Genomic DNA, 21,991 nt, shown 5'->3' on the forward strand with positions numbered 1-21,991 from the left:
TCAGCATATACTGTGATCTAAAGCGATCAGTGTGCTCTTCTAAGTTGGTGACTAATTTATGCTCTGTGAAACGGAATTCAGAATGTCCTGTCGGAGTAAAGAAGAATGTGTCCAGAATCAAAGCAAAGTCATCTTACTCAGCAGATGGAGTCCCAGTAGCAGTCGAAAGTGGCACTTGAGTGGAATCCAAAGTTAAGGTGAAGCAACGTGGACATGGAAAGAGATGAGTAATCAGTCGCTCAGCCCAGAGTGGCTTCCGTTAGTCTGCGGCGACTGCGTCCATAGCAGACAGAGCCAGCAGCGTGCCCCGTGGTTAAGTGGCGCTTAGAGCTCTGAGGTGAGGCAGTCCACGTGAATTTCCACGGGCGAACTGGCACCCCGAGTACTAAATCAAGCTCTGAACGTAGCTTATCGACTGCTGCCTCGTCCGTGCCAGATATTGTGTACATGTGGCTCACATGCAGATCGCAGCAAACAACGACTGTATTTACGAAGAACGAGTCATGAATATATCTGGTCATAATGCACGACAAAAAAATAGACAGCCTTGCAAAAGACAGCGTAGAAAAGTGTATCTGCTACTTAAACAGTTTCAATTTTCAGATTTTGTTCATGTTTCAAATAAAGAGGCCCACCAGGCATGGTAACAACTGTAACAAATACACTGACGGAAAAACAAAATCAGAACACCAAGAAGGAGTTGTACGACATAAACGAAAGTTGGTATGCATGTTTCTACATCTAAAAGACGTAGTATAAGTTTCGTGCCAGAGTCAAATCATGTTTGCTTTAAATAAACGCTGTAATGGTCGTGGCCGTTTGAGATTGGACGTGATGAGTTGATGTTAGTCACGAATGCTTTTAAGGCGGCAGAGACGCCATTATCGACATTTTATTGAGTTTTAACGAAATCGTGTAATAGGGCTACGAAAAGCTGGATGTTCCTTCTGTGATATTTCGCCAAGACTTGGCATGAAAGAAGCCACTGTTCGTGATTACTGGCAGCAGTGGCCACGAGAATGTATGGTCGCAAGAAGACAGGGCTTCGAATGGCTACGTGGCACTACCGAGAAGGAAGGCCTCTAGTTTCTGGCGTATGGCCCTGGCGCATCGTACTGCTTCTGCAGCAACAAATTGAGCAGCAGTTGGCACCACAGTGACACAACGAACTGTTAAAAGTCGGTTAATTCAAGGACAGCTCCTAGCCAGATGCTCTCCAACGTGCAGTCCACTGACCGGAAACTGCCACCATTTGTGACCAGTAGAATCAGGCGAGATTTCATTGGAGGGCTGGGTGCAGGCCTGTTGTGCTAACTGATGAAAGCTGGTTCTGCATCGGTGCCGCTGATGTCCGTGTGTTCGTTAGAAGGAGGTCAGTTCAGGGCCTGCATCCAGCCTGTCTGAGAGCTAGACACACTTGGAATTATGGTCCGGGGTGCCACTTCGTATGAGAGCAGGAACACTCTCGTGGAAATCCGACGCAAACTGACTGCAAATTTGTGCGCAACTCTGTTGACCTGTTGTGCTCTCATTCATGAACACCATTCCAGGGTGTGTTTTCAAATAGGACAACGCTCACCCACATAGTGCTGTTGTAACTCAACATGTTCTAAAAGTGTAGACATGTTCCCTTGGCAAGTTTGGTTTATTTCTGTCAGACACTTCGTGAATATACTCTCATTTTTATGCTAGACATCTGCATTATTCAACCAAGTTTGTTATACTTAGACGATGATTTCGTTTATAGATGTCTGATCATGCCCTAAATGTAAGTACCACAATCTCAAGAAATTTTCTCTCATCACAACAAAACAACGACATAATTTTACCATGGATTGGACCGTAGTAATGTAACACTTTTTAACAGACAGTTCCGCCATTTAACTGCATAGTTGGTTTAGCATGAAAATGCAGTGGACCAGAAAATGTGTAACAGTGTGTCAGTACAGTGTAGGTTCGGACATAAAATATAATTTTTTTCAAGCTCCCTGTCTTAGGATACCGCAAATGTTAGATGTAGCATAAATTTACTTATGGTTCAGATGGTTCAAATAGCTCTGAGCACTATGGGACTTAACTTTGAGGTTATCAGTCCCCTAGAATTAGAATGACTTAAACCTAACTAACCTAAAGACATCACACACATCCATGCCCGAGGCAGGATTCGAACCTGCGACCGTAGCGGTCGCGCGGTTCCAGACTGTAGCGCCTAGAACCGCTCGGCCACACCGGCCGGCAAATTTACTTAAGGACTGCGAAGTATAACAATGTCTTACTGAGATATTCTAAATATTCTCCGTGTCAGTACCAACTATGTGACACTTTGCAAAAATGTAGATTTTCTTGCCACCAAATACTGATACTCTCATGAGTCATAAAATCTAGAAATTAATGGTTTAACAACACGTTACCTGCAGGAAGTAGCTATAAATCTGTAGCTTATAAAATACTAAAATTTGTAAGTTCCTATAAGCACGAAATAGCTGTATACTTAAGATTTAACTGTCTTCCTTAATCTTAATAAGACTTGTTTGCAAGAAAATGAACCTGCTCGAAGAGCTAGAAATTTATATCCACAGCTCTAACTTACCTGACCTTATTCTCAACGAACAAGTGGAACCTGCAAACAAGTCTTATCTACACATATTTAATGAAATATTCAAAAACAAAAACTAATTATCCTCTGATACAATAATTGTGGTGTCACCGCCAGACACCACACTTGCTAGGTGGTAGCTTTTAAATTGGCCGCGGTCCGCTAGTATAAGACGGACCCGCGTGTCGCCACTGTCAGTGATGGCAGACCGAGCGCCGACACACGGCAGGTCTAAAGAGACGTCCTGGCACTCGACCCAGTTGTACGGACGACTTAGCTAGCGATGCAACACTGACGAAGCCTCGCTTATTTGCAGAGAAGATAGTTAGAATAGCCTTCAGCTAAGTCAATGGCTACGACCTAGAAAGGGGCCATTATCCTTTGTTATATTGCTATTATACTTCTGTACAATCAAGAACGATGTATACAAATGATGGATTAAAGTTAAGTATTCCAGCAGCTACGTACTTTTCTTTATAGCATTCATTACATATCCTGTTTCAGACCTCACGCCAGCCTGCTTGAGTTTAAGTGCGTGCCTTTCGGTTACCCGTCACTGTGGATTGGCTGTCTTGCCAGTCCACAACAGTAACAAAGTAATATTCTGTGGAAATTCTATGTAGCAGTCATACAGCAGTTCAAGTGTCATTACCATAATTTGTCTTAGTCACATTGTAAACACAAGCTGTAACTGTCATTGTATGATTTGTAGTAGCTATTAAATTTTCATGTTTGTAACATCATTGTACTTATTAGATCTAAGTTCTCTGACAACAGTGTGGTTGAAAACAGTTCTAGCTGTCATTTTTTAATTTGTAATAGTTTTTAGTAATTTCATACATATAATATCATTGTACTTCCTGGCTCTAAGTTCTCCAATAAAAATTTAGATCAAAAAATTTAATAATGTGTATCAAAAAACTTCGCAGTCTGTATTAGCTTTTCAAGTTTCTATATGTGAAACACCTTTGCACTTAGTGTGGCTAAGTTTTTTGACCATAACCTACATGTTTCCGTATGAGCAACATCTTTACACCTGCTACATCCACGTTCTTTGACCACAACCCACATGTTTGTTTGTAAACACAGTGTATTTCACGAGTGCACATCGTAATAGTGAAAAGTGCAGCTACACTTCATAAAACTGAAATATCGACGTGAAAATGGTGTGTAACTAAGTGGATAAACGGTCGCCACAGCGTAACTATAATAACGATTCTTCAGCTTCTCGTAAGTACAGATATATTTTCGACAAATGCTACCCTGCCACTTACAATTGTCCCACTTGTATCTGTTTAGTCACCAGCAAATAATGTTTCTGTATTTATACAGTGATCTCCAGCATATAAACATGTACATGAATGTATAAACACCTGAAGATGGGTGCAAGCCCGAAACCGATCGTGTTAGAAATAAATAACATTTTATTGGGGCTGGTAGCGGACATTTTTCTACACCCTATAAAGGAACAGTAACGGAGTTCAACAGCATCAACTATGGATAAAATCCACTTCATCTGTATCTCTATCGGATTTCGCCATGCAGTTTTACTGAGTGGCCACATTTTTTCGCAAGGAATTAGATCTGCTAACAGAGGAAATTCTTTCATTTTCGAAAATGTGGCTTCGTAATTTCAAAATTCGTCATTGAATCCGTAAACTAGTTGTTTCTGGGAAATAAAATCCGCTGATGAGGGTGCTGCAAATGAGTACAAAGCAAAATTTCGTAATCTTATTTATGAGCATAAATTGTTTCCACACAAAATTTGCAAAGCCGATGAGGTTGGTCTGCTATGCCGGCCTTCGCCATATTCAATCTTAGTGGCAGCTGAGGACTCCAACGCAAAGAGTTTTAATAAGAACAAATGCAGGATAATTGTCATAGGGGGTGGAAATGCTTCAGGCAATCTTAAACTGCTTTTGATTGTGATTTTGAGATATCAGAAGCCTAGATCCCTAAAAAATGTGACAAATTTGCCGGTTGTTTACGGTCCACAGACCAATGCCTGGATGAGAGCAGAGTTCAGAAAAAAATCTATTCTTTCGTCATTTCGTTCCAGCTATGTAAGAACCTCTAAAGAGGTTCCCATCATTACCAGTTGTGGTCTCACCCTCCATTACGGGACCTTGTGTCAGGTAATATATTTTTACACATATCCTCCTGCTAAAATTACGTCACTACTTCAACAAATGAACGAAGGTGTCATACAGCACTTCAAGTGGCTGCTTAGCTGATTGTAACGTTCTTGTCTATCACGCAGCGGGCCCGGGTAGGTGATTTTTCTCTGCTCGTGGACTGGATGATGTGTTGTCTTCATCATCATACCATCATCCCGGGCATGAAAGTCGCCCAATGTGTCGTCGATTGAAATAAGACTTGCAGCGCGGCGGCCGAACTCCCGAGGATGGGGCCTCCCGGCCATCAATGCCACACGATCATTTCATTTCATTTCAAACGCTAATACAGAGGAATGCTTGGGAAAAACTGAGAAGCTCAGAATGCAGTGTCAAAGATTTCCAACGGAATTTTTAAATTAAAAACGCTATTTTGACCCCTCCAATTGTTTAGAATACAACACTGCGCAGTGCCTGGAGAAAACTTTGGTCTAAACCACTTGAAGAAGCCTAGGCGGAAAGTAATGTAAATGACGATGAGTCGACGACCTCTCGCTCTGAAAATGGACGATTGGTAAATCTGGCATCCACTAGTGAAGTGCGTGCGTTTTCATCGGTAGCAGTTGATGAATAGATCAACATTACCAGTAATTTAGCTATCGAAGAAGAGCCAACTGACGATGTTATGTTAGAAAGTGCTTTCTACCCAAAGGAGGCACAAGAAACTTAGAGTGACGAAGAAGAAACTCTTACAATTCATGTCTCTTAGGCTGTGGCTCCAGACGCCTTGAAAGCTTTTGCGAAATTCGCTTAACAAAACATTTTTTGTCAAAATTGAGCTCAGCCCAAGAAACTAGTTAGTACAGTACTTCTGCAATGTTTCACAGGACTCAGAAGAAAATTTCAGCAAAACCATCAGTGGTAGATACATGTCCAACATATTGCATGTCCTCGACAAAGAGAGATACCTGTTCTATTCCTAAAGATACTGATGCCTATTAAACTGCACCAAAACTCTCGGTAACAATTTTTATTACCTATCTTGTTCTCCTACTTGCTGGGTTACCAAAGTTCTACTGCATATGACAAAACTGTACGCTATGAATTTTCACTGGCTGTCCATTATGTTACAGCGATATCTGTGATATTTACCTGTCTGCAAAGTGTGGTCGAAGACAGCCAGATATTGAAAGAATGTTAATGGTGAAGGCTATATGTAACAGTAATCTCTAAGGATATAACGGTTTTCTTAGGCAATACAAATTTTATCCATGCTTTTCTGAGATTCAACAATACATTCAAATTTGAAAGTGCATTTCTGCATAAGTACATTTACAAACATTTTCCCGTTCGTGACTACTTCGAAAGAATCTACTTCGCTAGACCTGAATAAATAACTCGTTCTTATGATCTATAAAATCTCTTTAAAAAAACTAAGGCATAAAACGACTGATGATCGGGAATGATTATAGACAGAGGATTCATCTCTTCTGGCGGTACCAATGAACGACGCCTTCAATAAACCAAGAAAACATGGCCGTGAGCAGCATTCCAGACAGGAGGTGCATACACAGCGGGTAGTCTTCTGTCTTGTCACGGACAAAACCTGAAAAATAGGAAAATATTTAATATAATGTACCCCACACTGCTGCAAAATATATTCTGTTTATGGGTAAAGACATGGGCACGTAATTCAACGACAGCTCGTCTAGGAATTTTACAACACAGAGAGAGAGAGGAACAATTGGTCTTACTGAGGGATAAATGCATAATTCTGGATGTGAAAGATATCTGTATGGATAGTAAGTATCATGAGCCTCAAAAATGACCGGGGAAGTGGTGGACGAATTTATGGGCTTTCTTAGATACACAAAGAGGACGATAATAATATCGTACAAACTATTCTAGCACACAAATGCACAATTGACAGGAAAATCATTTTGAAGTGTCTATAGGTTCAAAATGGTTCAAATAGCTCTGAGCACTATGGGACTTAACATCTGTGGTCATCAGTCCCCAAGAACTTAGAACTACTTAAACCTAACTAACCTAAGGACATCACACACATCCATTCCCGAGGCAGGATTCGAACCTGCGACCGTAGCGGTCACGTGGTTCCAGACTGAAGCGCCTAGAACCGCACGGCCACACAGGCCGGCTGTCTATAGGATATACGAAGCTTCGACATGGTGGAGACGACGTGAGAAAGCATAAACAGACCACCAAAATAGGTTAATTTTAATTGTGCTAATGTTTTCTCTCGTTGTAACTGCAACGGCATTAACGCAGAATTAATAAATAACGCTTGCCTTGTATAATTTGTCATATCATGGACAATGTGTCATTCCTGTCGTACATCCCTTACATTTAATTATAATATGCGACATCTTGGACAACAATAACCCACTTCGGTTCGATGGCGTCAGCTTCCACTTCCCACCCAGAGATACTGTTATACAAGCTTCATTTAATCAACTGAAGAAGTACTTCAGAAAATTGTTTTTGGTAAGAAGACGAGAAGATACGATGTCTGTGAATATGAGACCTTTTATTCGGATATTTGCAAAGGCATCTGGCCAGCAGAATGGAAGACTGACTGAAGGAAAATTATAATTTAACGTTTCGTCAACGATGGTGTTGTTATCGGTGCAGCACCAGTTGGAATTAAGGTAAGACGAGGAAGGATTGTATCGTTTCCAAAGGAACCATTTTAGAATTTTATTTAGGGGCTTTAATGAAAGCATGAAAAGCCTAATATTCGGTGGCCTGACGGGCATTTGAAGCGTAGCGCCTCTGAATACTATTCCAGTAACAACTATATCTCTGCGATCGGTACAAATATTAAGATAAGAAGCACATATTACGGATGATATCTGGTAGAGCTTTTACAAGTAGATGATGCCGTGGATATTTACGAAGCGCTACAACGATTGGTGGTAATAAGACCCTCGGTTACTAGAATTTATTGCGGCAGAATGATGCCCCCCCCCCCCCCCCAGTCTGAAGGTGATACATGACGCAGGTGGGTATCCTTAAGGCAAACTAGACCAAAGAGTGCTTTGTCCGTTCAGTTATTGATTATTTCGTCGAGGCTGAATGAAGCGGAAGCTAAGCGAGATATTGTATCACATATAGTTAGGTATCATGTATGTGCACAACACAAACACGTTAGGTTGTTCACTCAACTGGCTGCAAGGTTCACTTTTGATCACTAACTTGCCCAAAAATTTAAATTCATGGGTGGAATCGATGAGGATGAACTGAACGAAATTCAGTGACATCAAATGATGTCAGCGAAGTATACACAGAAAATGCTGAAGTTCAGTGTAATGAATAAGGCGTGACTATGCCTGAACCCCTTTTTAAATTTTGTTTTCAAACTGTTTATATTTTTCTTTTATTTTTACTGTTTTTATCGGGTCTTCAACCACCCCTTTCAGCCCCTGCTGGTTTTTACCAATGAACGCCTTCGCAGTCATTTAACCCTTGGCGGTTGATGCCGTCTTCATGTATCCAAAGCAAGGCTTTATCTTGGGACTAAAGAATTGTGAGGAATTAATCTTGAAACGAAACGAAATGCATGTCCTTCTTCTCTTGGCATGCTTACTGTGATAAACGATTAGACTGTGTGAGCACACCTCAAAGGCTGATTATAAGTTTCATTGTCACTAATGTTTTCTCCACTACTTCCAAATATCAGAGCAAACAGTGTGTGGGAATTGTACATTGCGGATCGAAGTTTTGGTTTTATCCCCACTGATGCAATTTATTACATTTTAGTGGATCTGGCAAGGGAAGCCAGGGACCCCCAGTGAATCTGTTGCCCCAGCTCCCAGTAGTGCTATTCCAAAGTGTCGCGTGGAGAACATTTGGCTACTGTGTTCGGAAGTAACGTTAGGAAATATCAGTGATACCTCAACCAGTTTCGATAAGCACGTAATCCCAGGACCAGTCCTGGTGCGGCACAAATTTTCATTACTCACCCCATAGCTGCCGGTAAAAGAAACGAATATTTGAGCCTAAACTACGATGTTAACATGTAGATTATTGTGATGAAGCCATATTACTAGAGAAAGGAGTCTGTACTCTTGGGAGTGGGAACTAAAGTAGAAGTCGAGCAAGAAGATTAATTTCACAGAGACTTGTAAACTGTTTTCGTCGGAAAGCAGCGCAAGCTCTTGTTGGCAATACGTTCGCATGATGAAAAGGTTGAACATTTTTCCACTGGGAAAAAATAATTCTGTTGTAGCTACAATAAAAGTTAATGTAAACCTTTGTAGCCGAGCGTCCAATATCAGTACATTCTCTGATATCAGCTGTTGAGTAAGAATGTGCTGCCATTTCTCCACAGATATTCAGACAGCTCATTGCAAGTGTTCCCAGCAGAGCTTTAGACATCATAAAGGTGACGGATGGACCCACCCCACATTAATTTCCACTAATAATTTTAATAATTCTGATGAACGGCACTTGTAACTATAGTCGCCATTTATTACACAACAATTTCAACCCTACTATACGTCATTTCGCACTCGCGCTCGTCTTCACTTTTTCAGCACTAATTTACTCAGGTTAGTGACATTGTGAAAATTTCCCCCTGCATATTACTAACGTTGAGATGAACCTCGTATTAGACAGTTATTGAGCTTGCTCATAATGCTCACTTGAGCTGCTAGAACCACTTTTCCCGTTGAAGTGTTCTATTGATGTTGTCCCTCTTGTCACCTTTCCTCGTCTTAGATCGCAGGAATTTGTCTCGCATTTAGTATTCTCCTGCGTCATTTAGCTTGATTCAACGTTCTGTCTACCTTCTCACGTGAAGCGAGCTACTGACTCACTCCAACACACACGACTCCCAAGTGACGTAAGAAACTAATGTTACGATATAGGACAGCGATATATCGAATAATTGATATGTCGGAATCACATAAGGCGACACTTTTAATCGATACTTGTCCAGCTGATGTACCGGTGATATTGATATTTTGTGACGATGAAAACGGATAATATTATTTATTATCACCATGTAATCAATAACATAGAAAACTGAAGTTTGATTTCTTTTAATATTGAAGTACTTACAGCCTAGGATCGATGCCAACTGTTTCTTACTTTGAAGTTGCTACAGAAATTTGGAAACTTCTCCCAGAATTATCACCCGATGGACAGTTGTTGGTGTGTGCCTAATTCACAATCTGGAGGAAAGTATCGTGTCTCAGCCTAGTTTCTGGCTGTACTAGATAGCTAGGAACTATTCATCTATTGTAGAGACCTTCGTTACCGCAAAAAGACATTTTCCAAAGTTGGTGAAGTGGCTGGTTCAAATGGCTCTGAGCACTATGGTCATCAGTCCCCTAGAACTTAGAACTACGTAAACCTAACTAACCTAAGGACAGCACACAACACCCAGCCATCACAAGGCAGAGAAAATCCCTGACCCCGCCGGGAATCGAACCCGGGAACCAAAGTTGGTGAAGTGATTAATGCACAAAGGAGTAGATTAAAAGCGTAACGCACTATCAAATTTATTATTTTAATTTCTTTTTTCAAAATAACTTACAGTACTGACAACTTTTCCTTTGTATTATCTGTATTTTGACCAATTTTTTCTATTTTGTCCTGTGGTCTAGTGTAGCTTCTTTATTTCTCTATTTATGTGAAAAATAATGTATAATTAAAATTGGTTTTCCGTAATGTTTTGGCATTTCATAAAACGCACGCCTCACAGTTTCAAACAACACAAGCAATCGTAATTAATCTGAATTTTAATACTGAATTTTTAGCGCCGATATGTCGACGTGTCGATATTTCTGATTCGATGAACTGTCGAGATCGCTACATAGCAAGGGGATTTTCCAGTATACTGTATTACGATATTTATCTGTCGATGTACCTTCCCTAACGAAAACGAAAGCCCTCTCAAATCGTAAAATCTCACGTTGTCAACACGAAAATAACCAATGAATATCCGCCTAAGAAAGAATGTGGCTGCCAGTAGATATCGTAACCTTACAAGTAGCATGTAGAGAGTCTTTGGATTGAAGACCCCAGCAACGACAAGGTGATTCAGATTCCGCGACAGATCCATCCAGCGTGCACTAGTAACTAGAAGCAGAAGTTGGAAGGTCAGCGCCTTACCCACGATGGGCCCAACGCCGAACATGAGGACGCCGGCGAACATCATGTTGAGCCCGACGGCGGCCGGCAGCTTGTGGTCTGGGCAGGTGTCTGCGACGCACATGTTGGAGTTGACGACGGCGACGCCTCTGGCGAAACCAGACAGGGCGCTCCAGACGCACAGTGTCACCAGCTCAGAGCTCATGGCCACTGCTGCAACACAGCGTTATCACATAACGGTCTTAGAACTGAATACTACGCCGAAATAAGAGATCGCGGAGTAGAAACTCAAAAAAATCTTTCACCAAAGGAAAGATAAGAGGACATGATAGGATATTTGTACGATTCTCTACATATTACAAGAGAGCGTTAACATACAGGGTTCAAATGGTTCAAATGGCTCTGAGCACTATGGGACTCAACATCTGTGGCTATCAGTTCCCTAGAACTTAGAACTACTTCAACCTAACTAACCTAAGGACATTACATACATCCATGCCCGAGTCAGGATTCGAACCTGCGACCGTGGCGGTCACGCGGTTCCAAACTGACGCGCCTAGATCCACACGGCCACACCGGCCGGCAACATACAGGGTGTAACGAGTACAAGTGCAGATACTTTTACATGCGATAATTTAATACACTACTGGCCAATAAAATTGCTACACCAAGAAGAAATGCAGATGAGAAACGGGTATTCATTGGACAGATGTATTATACTAGAACTGACATGTGATTACATTTTCACGCAATTTGGGTGCATAGGTCCTGAGAAATCAGTACCCAGAACTACAACCCCTGGCCGTAACAACGGCCTTGATACGCCTGGGCATTGAGTCAAACAGAGCTTGGATGGCGTGTACAGGTACAGCTGCCCATGCAGCTTCGACACGATACCACAATTCATGAAGAGTAGTGGCTGGCGTATTGTGATGAGCCAGCTTCTCGGCCACCATTGACCAGACGTTTTCAATTGGTGAGAGATCTGGAGAATGTGCTGGCCAGGGCAGCAGCCGAACATTTTCTGTATCCAGAAAGGCCAGTACAGGACCTGCAACATGGGGTCGTGCATTATCCTGCTGAAATGTAGGGTATCGCAGGGATCTAATGAAGGGTAGAGCCACGCGTCGTTACGCATCTGAAATGTAGCGTCCACTGTTCAAAGCGCCGTCAGTGCGAACAAGAGGTGACCGAGACGTGTAACCAATGGCGCCCCATACCATCTCTCCGGGTGATATGCCAGTATGGCGATGACGAATACACGCATCCAAAGTGCGTTCACCGCAATGTCGCCAAACACGGATGCGACCATCATGATGCTATAAACAGAACCTGGACTCATCCGAAAAAATGACGTTTTCCCATTCGTGCACCCAGGTTCGTCGTTGAGTACACCATCGCAGGCGCTCCTGTCTGTGATGCAGCGTCAAGAGTAACCGCAGCCATGGTCTCCAAGCTGATAACACGGATGCGACCATCATGATGCTATAAACAGAACCTGGACTCATCCGAAAAAATGACGTTTTCCCATTCGTGCACCCAGGTTCGCCGTTGAGTGCACCATCGCAGGCGCTCCTGTCTGTGATGCAGCGTCAAGAGTAACCGCAGCCATGGTCTCCAAGCTGATAGTCCATGCTGCTGAAACCTTTGTCGAACTTTTCGTGCAGATGGTTGTTGTGTTGCAAACGTCCCCATCTGTTGACTCAGGGATCGAGACGTGGCTGCACGATCCGTTACAGCCGTGCGGATAAGTTGCCTGTCATTTGGACTGCTAGTGATACGAGGCCGTTAGCATCCAGCACAGCGTTGCGTATTACCATCCTGAACCCACCGATTCCATATTCTGCTAACAGTCATTAGATCTCGACCAACGCGAGCAGCAATGTCGCGATACGATAAACCACAATCGCGATAGGCTACAATCCGACCTTTATCAAACTCGGAAACGTGGTGGTGCGCGTTTCTCCTCCTTACACGAGGAATCACAACTAAGTTTCACCAGGAAACCCCGGTCAACTGCTGTTCGTGTATGATAAATCGGTTGGAAACTTTCCTCATGTCAGCACGTTGTAGGTGTCATCACCGGCGCCAACCCTGTGTGAATGCTCTGAAAAGCTAATCATTTGCATATCACAGCATCTTCTTCCTGTCGGTTAAATTTCGCGTCTCTAGCACGTCATCTTCGTGGTGTAGCAATTTATATATCCAGTAGTGTATATACACACATCAGAGAGTTGGATGATTTTTCTGCGTCACTCTTCCCACAAACACTTCACCAGCTTCACAACCTGATGTTTTGTGCGTAGTCGTAACTGCACCACCAGGTGGACTACGCTGGTAAGTATAAACTACCTGTCTTGCGTCCATGCAGCCAAATTTCCACACCTGACCACATGCACTTGGAGGTAACACCCAACCCAAAAATAACTGTAATTATTACTCTGCAAATGATGTAACTTTTGATGTAATATTGTTCAGTACACCTTTCTCACTAATCAATAGAAATATCTGCACTTGTATGACTTACACCCCGTATTTCAAACGTCTGAAACAAGGGGCATATCATTCATACACACGTAATGACCCATGCTTGCAGAAAAATTGGACATGCACTTTGGAAACCAATTTCCACGTTTGTTTCTCTATAAGTTAGTGGGTTGGCAGTATTGGTAACGTAATTGTAAACGCTGGCAAAGTAGTGAAATGAATGATGGGACACTATAACTTGCATTTGAACTAACTGCTAAACAATCTACTGTGCGTCATCAACACAGAATGGAATGTACATACATTATAGCTGAGTAACACAGCATACTTCACATTCGAGGCATCATCTCAGCGACGTGTCCCCTTATAAGTCGATTGCTCGCAGTGGTGTCATTTTCAGGCCAATAGAATCTCCATACCTAAAACTGTTGCAGTTCTGTTTATGGCGGTGGATGCACAAATACATCTGTAGCAGATCGGCTTACGTGCGGTTTGGACCTGTAGGTGCCCTTATGATCACTTCTGTCGCTGTGATAGAATGCAGAGACGCTCTAGGATAAGCAACGCAACAGATTGTCTTCACGCTATAGATGTGTGTTGAAGGGGATTTTGTCTGTTTTGCAAAGTTGTTTCAGAATGTCCAGAACTGACTGTCAACTTTTTAAAACTAAAAATCAGCTAGTGAAAATGTATTTGGAATTGTTATAACTTTTAACCGTAACAACTACAACGGTGTTAGGGAACAGATTGAAACAAGGCAAAGGACTAATGTTCCAGAGTACAGTTACATAATTATCATCATCATAATTTAGTGAATGCGGATGATGAGCTATTAGTGCATGTAACTTGTGCTATCGAAGAAGTGAGCGCGTATGTTGTATTAGGAAATCTGCATGTGAAGCGAAGGTAAATAGCACCGTACCAGGCAGAATACACAGCACTACTTGAGAACAACACCGGCACAACTTCCAGCTCTTTAGAGGCCATGAGAAGGGGCTACGCATTGGAAGGCAGTGTGTAACCCTCGTACTGTGATACTGTGCAGTACACAATCCCGATGTCTTTACGAGACTGTTTCGTAACATTTTTATATGCACACTGAACCACTGTTGCTGTTATGACTATTTAATGTCAGGCAACGTGACAACTTCAGCAACTCACTTTCTTTCTTTCGTAGTCATTCAGACATTTACTTACAAATGTTACAGACGATAAAGGTGACTTGAAATTTATTTGTAATATGAGCAAGAAGTCCACTGCTCCACAGCTGTTTGCACATGGATCAGATGGCTCTTCGAAACGTCTGCATGCACTGAACAGCGATCGAATATTACATATATTGCTATGAATTATTAAAACAGTTCTAATAAACCAGTTGTTTTGAAACTTTGTAAAACAGTTAGTAAGAATGATAGTTAACAACGGCATTAATGAAATTACAATGAAATGAATACCCCTAGGTGCATGCAGGCGTTGACATAAGTCAGCGGGGACAGTTGAAAATGTGAGCCCGGACCCCGGACCAGGACTCGAACCCGGAATCTCCTGCTTACAGGGCAGACACTCTATCCTTTTTTTTTTTTTCGTTTTAGTTCGTTGCATCTGATCAGGGCGGACGTCGCAAGACACCCGTTTCAGTTCGTTGTTGATCAATTTATCTCAGTTTTTTTGTTACAGAGGACAGGTAACCCTCTGACCGAACACGCTGAGCTACCGTGCTGGCGTCTATCTGAGCCACCGAGGACTCAGAGGATAGTGCTACAGCAGGGACTTATCTCTGCCACGTCTCCCGTGAGCCCCAAAAACTTAATGTCCCGCACTATATTCATAGTACCCTTGCCCATTATACTCATTAATTGCAGCTTTTTGTTAATCTTATATATATATATATATATATATATATATATATATATATATATATATATATATATATATATATATAAGATTAACTGCTCTCACCAGCTGCTGTGTCTGCTGGAGGTGGCAAAGAGGGCGCTGGAAACAAGGAAGTACCTGCTAGGACCTTCCACATGAGGACAGACAATGGGTCATCCACAGAGAAGCAGTTACGTCAAAGGGTGCCACAGGAATTGGTGCTCGGCCCCTTGTGCTTCCTGCACAGGCCTTCACGTCGAGGGTGGCTCGTGTAGAGATGGCACTCACCCACAGTATGTTCACCTCCAGTATGAATGTCCAGACGATGAGTCACCACCTCCAGCTCTGTTGTGACTTTCTAGGTACCTGGTCGTCAAAGTGGCGCCCCAGATTCAATGCCTACAAGAGGCAGGCAGTTATCTTCGCCAAATAGATGCTGCCGCCACTGTCAACATCCTGGGACAAAGGCCGCAAAATTCCCTAGTGTGCCCTCAATTAGGGGCTAATCTGGGCGCCGTGTTCACGAGAGGCGGAGCAGTGGGGCGCCCCCGTGCCTTCTCTGCTTAACCCTCAGTCATCGCTGCCTTCGCCACACAGCACTAAGCCCTACCCAAGCCTTGTCAGACCATTGTTGGAGTACGCGGCAGTGTGTGGGGAAAAGCGGCAGACACGCATATCAGGCTCCAAGCTCATGCCTCTTGCAAGGCCATATTCATCTGCTGCGTGATGAGACAGGCATCCCACTGCAGTGAGTCAGCTTCCAGCGGACCAGTCGTGCTTTCTACTGAGCAGGTCAATCCTGCAGTCAGCTCCTCCTGGAACGGCCATGAAGAACAATGCAGGCGGTCAACACATTGGCTAAATCTGCTGCGATAATTATTTTCTCAGCAACCTGAGAACAGATCACCTCCACATCACCTGAGGCCAATCCTGAGAACAATATTCTCCATAGCAGCTTGAGGACAAGGCATCCCCACATCAACTGAGGCTAGCCCAGCTGGTCAGGTTACCGTAACACCGAATGAAGACGTTCAGCAGGGATAAGATTTTCGTGTTTGACCTGCATGCACGCCGAGCAAAGAATGCTCAACAAAGGTCTGACGAGGGATGGGTAGAGCTTAATGTAGTGTTGCGGAGACAGCGATGACTTAAGTTCAAGCAGAGAACACAAGGCCTGGAGGCGCCCGACTGCTCCCTTCTCGTGTACACGGTGCCCAGATGAGCCGCTAATTGAGGGCACTCCGAGGTATTTTGCGAACTTTGTCCAAGGGATAGAGTTTCCCAGGATGTAGAAAGGTGGCAGATCAGGTGGCAGCATATGTCGGGCGAAGATTACTGCCTGCCCCTTGCCGAGATTCCATCTGGGGCGCCACTTTCCCGACTATGCACCCAGTGAGTCGCACCCGAGCTGGAGGCGTCGTCTCATCGTCTGGAATTCATGCTGCGGGTGAATATGCTGATGGTAAACATGCTGTGGGTGAGTGCTGTCTCTACGCGAGCCACTCACGACGCAAAGGTCTGAGTTCAAAAAGGGTCCGAGCACCGACCCCTGCAGCACCAGATAAACAACTAGCAACGGACACTCTGCTTCCTTATGTGTTTCATGTGACAGTATCATGCCGCCACTTTTCAACAGGACAATCTCTATGAACTGTCTGCGCGTGATATTGAGATTCTCCAGTGACGAGCGAGTTCGTCAGATCTGCCTCTGTAGAATATCTGTGGGAGCAGCTACGACATGAATAACAAAAAAAATGGTTCAAATGGCTCTGAGCACTATGGGACTTAACATCTGAGGTCATCAGTCCCCTAGAACTTAGAACTACTTAAACCTAACTAACCTAAGGACATCACACACATACATGCCCGGGGCATGATTCGAACCTGCGATCGTAGCGGTCGCGAGGTTCCAGACTGAAGCGCCTAGAAACGCTCGGCCACTCCAGCCGGCGATGAATAACACTGGCGTGCGAAATGCAATTATAAGACAAACTTTTGCATCATGTGTCACTGCCAGCATAGATCGATGAATCTTGGATAATACGCAGAAATAACTGCTATAATATAGTACACAAGGTGACTGAAAGAAATATGCAGTATGACAAAGACGAACGACACTTTTATTGAAAGCCATTAATTACACTGAAGTCATCATGATATATGATGGTCGCTTTGTCATTATGAAAGATGGGACATGGTCCTCAAAAGGGTGTGTGATCATCACAGTCGTAAAGTCCTGGGTGAATACCCTCCTGAAAAGACGCACATGGAGAATGAGTATAGTTTCACCATAATGTTGATCAGTGAGTGAAACGTTGTGAGAGATTTGGAGATAATATTTTCCCTCCCCACACAAAACAACACCTGGACCACAAAAACAACCATTTTCGACAATGTTCCTGGCTCGATTACGGACTCCCACCTCTCGCCATGTGAGGGTATGTCCAGCACTATCGAATACGGTCGTTTTGGCGGGCCACGTGTTTGGGGAGGTATAATGTTGCACGGGAGTAGTGACTTCCAGATCTTTGAACTTGATACAGTCACTGGTCACCGTTATTGTGACATTGTAGTATTTCCCCATGTGCGTCTTGTAAGAAGAGCATTCGGCCCTGACTTCATTTTTGTGGATAACAATAAACGGTCGTATCAAACAGCGCAGGTAGAGGAGATTTTGGAACGGGAAGATATTTGTCGAACGCACTGACCTTTCTGTTGCCCTGACATAAATCGCGTCGAGCACGCTTGGTATGCGTTTGGGAGACGTACTGAAAAAAGAAAAATTTTCGCGTCCCATCGCCGTCGACGTCATTAGGGACGAACACAAACTCGGATTGTTTCATTCAAGAATGGAGAAGGAAATTGGCAATGCCCATTCAAAAGAATAATCATCATGGCATTTGCCCAGTGCGATGTAGGATAACGACGGAACTTAAATATGGAAGGCTGTTAGCGGATTTGAAATGTTGTCCTCCAGAATCACAGTGCAGTGTGTTAACCAGAACGCCACCTGCCTCGGTAGGGACATACTGCAGCACATCCACAGGTACCAACGAGTATCAACCGCACTGGTGGAGGACTGCAACGCCGTAGTACTAGAACCACTAACCAGTTTTGTGGCCAGCAAGGGAGGACGTCGCAGAACGTGCATTGCGTCCGTGGTGATGACTCAACCCGTTGAGAACGACTTCCCGCCTTTTATAATGTCCAAGGGGACCATCATAAATCGCGTAAACTTCAGAATAATTACTGTCTTAAAACAAAGGTGCCATTCCCATTCGCCACACTGCCGGGAAAAAAGCAGCTGCAAGAAGGAGTTGTGTGACGTAAATGAAACTTGGTAGGTGTGTTCCTACATCTGAGAGATAATGTCTGTTCAGAGTTCACCCCGGTCGAATAAGAGCGGCGCTAATAGCGCCGTTACGAGGAAGAAAATCATGTTTGCTTTAAATACAAGCAGTGACGGTCGTGAGCGTTAGCTGCCTTTGAGATTGGACGTGGAGAGCTGATGTTCGTCAGGAATGCCTTTAAGGTGACAAAGACGCCATTATCAATATCTCATTGCGTTTCAACGAGGTCGTGCTGCGTAAAGACTTGGCATGAATGTAGCCACCGTACGTGGGTTCTGGCAGCAGTGTTCACTGGGATGTATGGTCGCAAGAAAACCAAGCTCCGCGCGCCCACATGGCACTGCCGAGAGGGGAGACAATTTTGTTAGGTTCATGGTACTAGCGCATCGTACTTTGCCTGCAGCAGCGACGTGAGCAGTAGTTGGCACCTCAGTGATATAACGAATCGTTACAAATCGGTTACTTCAAGGACAGCTCCGACCCAGACGCCCTCTAGCGTGCACATCACTGACCGCAAAGTACCGCCATTTGCGACCTCAGTTGCGTCAAGTGAGGGCAGAGTGGAGGTCGGTTGTGTTTTCTAATGACAGATGGTTCTCTCTCAGTGCCAGTAATGGCTGTGCGTTGTTCAGAAGAACCAACGTGTCTGCATGCTAGACACACTTGAACTACACCTGGAATTATGGCCTGGGGTGACATTTCGAATGACAGCAGAAGCACGGTCGTTGTTACCCTACATAACGAATGCAAATTTTTTCGTCAATCTGGTAATTTGACCTGTTGTGCTGCCATTCGTGAACAGCATTCCAGGGGTCGTTTTCGACAGGATAAGGCTGGCCCACATACTACTTCTGCCACCCAACACGCTCTACGGAATGGTGACATGTTCCCTTGGTCTGCTCGATCACCAGATCTTTCTCCAGTAGAGCACATATGGGACATCATTGGACGACAAATCGAACGTCACCCACAAACTGCACTAAGCGTCCCTGTATTGACCGACCAAGTGCAACCGGTATGGAACTCTGGAATTCGGCCGCTGTTAACGTACCGTGTGTTCCTTATGATGAGCGGGATGTATGACTTCCGCAGCGTACTGTAAACAGCAGAATGGTGTGGTATTCAAGTCGGGAACAAGCCGAGCTGGTGTTTCTGTAGAGCTAAGCAGATTGAAGAGATCGAGAGGTAGAACCTGGTCCTCCAGATCTGGTAAACACACATCCACCGTCCCCTGTACGTTCGCCTGTCTGAAAGTACCCACGATGAGACAAACGCCCTTGTTTTGGTATAGCCGTGCTGCCTCTCGGCCGTTCCCATCTGCTTGCCCGTACACAGGCAGAATCTCGGGTTGTGCCTGACATGAATACCGGAACATTCCGCTGCTTACAGTACGCTACGTCAGTCACACAGTCTGCAGCACACAAGAACACACGGCACGTGGTCAGAGGAACTTCTCATTCGTCAGTGACATCCACCGCCGCAGTGACTGTTTTCCTGATCCGTATTCATCATGTCTCATCCTCCATTTCCAGTTAGGAATCCGTCCCTGGTGTTTGTCGGTTTTATTACTGTTCATGCTGTATATGGAGTTCATTCTACGCATGGTGCAAATTTCATCGAACTAAATTACCTTAGAGTGACTCACGTGAAATTTATTTTCGCCCTTAAATTTTGTACACCAGTGTAAGTCCCAGTGTCAGTACCCAGAATACAGCGGTTGTGAGCCAGTTTGTGTCAGGAGCGGGTATAATGACTGGCCAGTGAGAGAACAACGTCATAGTGATGAGCAGTTCATCCTGCCAAGTTCTTTGCTAATTTGAGTCGACATCGTGATTATTGCAATATCACCACACAGTGTCCCAAACTGTGAAGTTTCATTTCGTTTCCTCCAACACTTATGGATGTTTCATTTTATGTCAGGTGGTGTATATTTTACTACTGTAGCCATGAATGGAAGATGCTCATTAATGGAATGTACAGTTCATCGTAATAGCTGGACGGCGGACCATAAATTTTGTCTAAAAAATTTAATAAAGAAATATCAGAGTCAGCCCTTTCACCATTGCTATTCATCGTTTGCATGGATACGGCAACAGCTGGCATACAGACTTCGCATCCCTTGGACCCTTCTTTATGCAGATGATGTGGTACTTGCCGACCAAGCCCGCCCTGAACTCCAGCACCAGGTTCAAACGTGGAAGGGCAGACTGGCTGTAAATGGACTGCACCTCAATGGCCAGAAGACAGAGTACCTAGAATGCGGCTCCCAAACCAGAGGTACCGTAAGAGGACTTGCAGAAGACCATACATTTTAAGTCATCATCTGATCAGAATAGCAATAATTAACATAACAAAGTAAGACAAAGTAAAGATGATGTTCTTTACAGGAAGGTCTGTCGTCACCTCAGACTGCGACAAAACTCTTGATACTCGGATGAGGCTGCATGCAGCTTGGTTCAAGTGGAGACAGGTCACTGGTCCTCTGCGACAAAGAGATGCCACAGTATCTAAAGGAAAAAGTACCAGGTGATCAAAAAGTCAGTATAAATTTGAAAACTGAATAAATCACGGAATAATGTAGATAGAGAGGTAAAAATTGACACAGATGCTTGGAATGACATGGGGTTTTATTAGAACCAAAAAAACAAAAGTTCAAAAAATGTCCGAAAGATGGCGCTTCATCTGATCAGAATAGCAATAATTAGCATAACAAAGTAAGACAAAGCAAAGATGATGTTCTTCACAGGAAATGCTCAATATTCCCACCATCATTCCTCTAAAATAGCTGTAGTCGAGGAATAATGTTGTGAGCAGCACTGTAAAGCATGTCCGGAGTTATTGTGAGGCATTGGCGTCGGATGTTGTCTTTCAGCATCCCTAAAGATGTCGGTCGATCACGATACACTTGTGACTTCAGGTAACCCCAAAGCCAATAATCGCACGGACTGAGGTCTGGGGACCTGGGAGGCCAAGCATGATGAAAGTGGCGGCTGAGCACACGATCATCCCAAACGAAGCACGCAATAGATTTTTTCACGCGTCTAGCAATATGGGGTTGAGCGCCATCGTGCATACCCGTCGTACGTTCCAGCAGGTGTTTATCAGCCAGGCGGGGGATGAGTCGATTTTGTAACATATCGGCGTACCTCTCACCCGTCACGGTAGCAGTTTTGCTGTCCAGCGCCATCTGTCGGAGATTTTGTGAACTTTTTTCTTCTTGTTATAATAAAACCCCATGTCATTCCAAGCATGTGTCAATTTTTACCTCTCTATCTACATTATTCCGTGGTTTATTCAGTTTTCAAATTTATACTGACTTTTTGATCACCCGGTATATAAGACCATGGTACGCCCCGCAGCAAAGTATGGGTCTGAGTGTCGCTCTATGACGAAACAACAGGAGGAAATGTTACACACCATGGAGATGAAGTTGCTCCGATGGTCCGGGGGGC

General features: G+C 43.8%; 1 protein-coding gene across 1 annotated transcript in view; it reads right to left on the reverse strand.

The window, feature by feature from the left end:
• Window positions 1-6,191: 6,191 nt before the first annotated feature.
• The window catches only part of LOC124798802 (monocarboxylate transporter 1-like), an 80,092-nt gene continuing 64,292 nt past the window's right edge, over window positions 6,192-21,991 (reverse strand). Inside the window, exons 7-8 of the mRNA XM_047262332.1 lie at window positions 10,849-11,040; window positions 6,192-6,316 (exon numbers count right to left, since the gene is read on the reverse strand). Of these exons, the coding sequence (XP_047118288.1) occupies window positions 6,192-6,316; window positions 10,849-11,040 (317 nt within the window). The remainder of the gene's footprint in view (window positions 6,317-10,848; window positions 11,041-21,991) is intronic.

This window comes from Schistocerca piceifrons, chromosome 5, assembly GCF_021461385.2.
Source record: "Schistocerca piceifrons isolate TAMUIC-IGC-003096 chromosome 5, iqSchPice1.1, whole genome shotgun sequence".
Taxonomy (NCBI): Eukaryota; Metazoa; Arthropoda; class Insecta; order Orthoptera; family Acrididae; genus Schistocerca; species Schistocerca piceifrons.